This window comes from Pseudopodoces humilis, chromosome 12 (assembly GCF_049639895.1).
Source record: "Pseudopodoces humilis isolate 2021_Gansu_Grassland_sample_001 chromosome 12, ASM4963989v1, whole genome shotgun sequence".
NCBI classification, from domain to species: domain Eukaryota; kingdom Metazoa; phylum Chordata; class Aves; order Passeriformes; family Paridae; genus Pseudopodoces; species Pseudopodoces humilis.
In genome coordinates this window covers 15653280-15655201 of record NC_142211.1, presented here as the reverse complement: position 1 = coordinate 15655201, position 1922 = coordinate 15653280, and the positions used below count along the sequence as shown (strand labels likewise).

At 41.2% G+C, this 1922-nt stretch overlaps 1 protein-coding gene across 1 annotated transcript; it reads left to right on the top strand.

The window, feature by feature from the left end:
- Positions 1-384: 384 nt before the first annotated feature.
- On the top strand, positions 385-1593 carry LOC148183423 (uncharacterized). Its single transcript, XM_088061472.1, has 2 exons — positions 385-973; positions 1046-1593. The coding sequence occupies exons 1-2, from the start codon at positions 385-387 to the stop codon at positions 1591-1593; spliced, it is 1137 nt and encodes a 378-aa protein (XP_087917598.1).
- Positions 1594-1922: the final 329 nt, after the last annotated feature.

Here is a 1922-nt window from a genome sequence, read left to right as displayed (position 1 = left end):
TGGGCTCAAAATAATTGGTTCAACCTGGAAAATGTAACTGATAGAATTTGCTCCCTGAAACATGAGTCAAAGTTAAAATTTGGCCGAAATAAAACCATAATTTGTTCTGTATTGGGAGCTTGCCTTACATCAGCTGTAGAGGCTCGCACAAGACAAAGGCACGAAGAAAATGCAATTATTGAATCCCTACAAAATTTAGTTGAAAGTTTACAAAATGAAAATCATTTGTCACGAACTGCTCTGAGTGAGAAGTGTGCCAAAAATTCACAGTATGCTGGCTCCTTTAAGGAGTCATTGGAAAAAGAAACTCCTCAGATAAATCACATATATTCTCAAGCAGAATTACATTTGGTAAAAAATTGTGGTGAAAACTGTTGCTCACAAATGCGACCTTTGATTAAAACAGAATATAATTATATCAATGATGAAGATCTTGATCTGCATATAACCACTAAAGAAATCCTGTACACTGCTACTGAATTGGCTAAGTTGAAAAAGGAGTACTGGCGTCTCCCTCACGAGTCAGAGACAGAATACGTATTTCGAGTGTCTCTCACAGGGGGAGATCAAATTCGATTAACAGAACAAGAAGCAAGTGGTTATTGGGGACATGGTGTTTTCTTAACAACAGGAGATACACGCAACCCACGGTCCCTAACCCAGCGAGCTGCATATTGGGCAGGGGGACTTAACCCCCTGGAAAGGGGAGATCCTGTAGCTCTAACCGGCTCCCCAGACCAAATTCTAGAAAACATTCATAAGGCAGCTTGTCTACAACTGATTCATGAAAGAAAATTAATTGTTGCTTCTGAATCACCAATGTTGTTACCCGTGAAGGCTGAAATTATGACCCCTTTAATTTGTGGCCTTCCAGAATTGCTTAAACCCACCGCTATCCTTCTCCAGAAAACGATAGCTGCCATAAGCCAAATAGAACGACTGGACAGGCTCCTGGAAAATCCAAATAATAAAAGTAGATCTGTTGATCCTGGGTTTTCGCCGTACACGAATCCTTCACCACATACGAACTCACAACTCAATTTAGCTGCTGGAAATCACAAAATTTGGACATGGAGTGAAGTTGCAGAAGAGTTACTAAACTATAACAGAAAATATGGTCCTGTAAAAACCCCAGAGGAAAAGCTAGAAAGAACAAAGGGTGTTAGGCACATTGCCCCTCCCAACATAAAACCAGAAAAGGGTAGGCAAATTTCTAGCCGACAGTATTGGTGGAACTTGGGGCTGAAAAAGGGGATACCAAAGGGGTTAATGGATAACCTACCATTTGAAAAATTAAGTAAACTGGTTTATCGGTGTCAGGATTCCAGCCCCATTGTACCAAGCGCTCCACCTTCCCCTCAACCTACTCCAGGCAGTGAGCCAACACAGCCTTATGCACAGTATCTGGGTAGTGGGCCAAAGCAACAACATTCACAGGTTCTGGACAGTGAGCAGAAACAATCACAGTTTCTGAGCAGTGGGTCAAAGCAAAATCACTCACAAGCTCTGGATAGGGAGCAGAAACAACCCCAAAGTTTAGCAATGGAATTGAAGCATTTTCAGAAGCAGGGAAACTTGAACCCCCGTCTCTAATTGAAGGTGAGCATAGAGATGGGGGGGGCAATTGGATATATCTTAGACAGCTCACCCGCAATCAACAAACTGGAGATTTATTAATAACAGCAATAGTTGGTCCCAAGCGAACACTGGTCACTTTTGTAATAGACACTGGAGCCCAAATTTCTGCATTAACAAATGCAACTGCCCAAAAATGTGGAATTGTTCCAATAAAGAAAAGATATTGTGTCCTGAATGCTTTGGGAACTTCAGAAGCTATGAGAATAGCTTTTGTAAAAATTTTATTACCTGGAGAGGAAGAACAATTAACTATCAAAGTAGTGCTTGGAGATATCCCAAATGAT

What these genes read in the sequence shown, in the direction of transcription:
- LOC148183423 (XM_088061472.1), top strand. Translation starts at nt 385, where the DNA reads ATGCGACCTTTGATTAAAACAGAATATAATTATATCAATGATGAAGAT. An exon ending in GGAAAATCCAAATAATAAAA is followed by an intron (nt 974 to 1,045) that starts GTAGATCTGTTG and finishes AACTCAATTTAG; the next exon opens with CTGCTGGAAATCACAAAATT.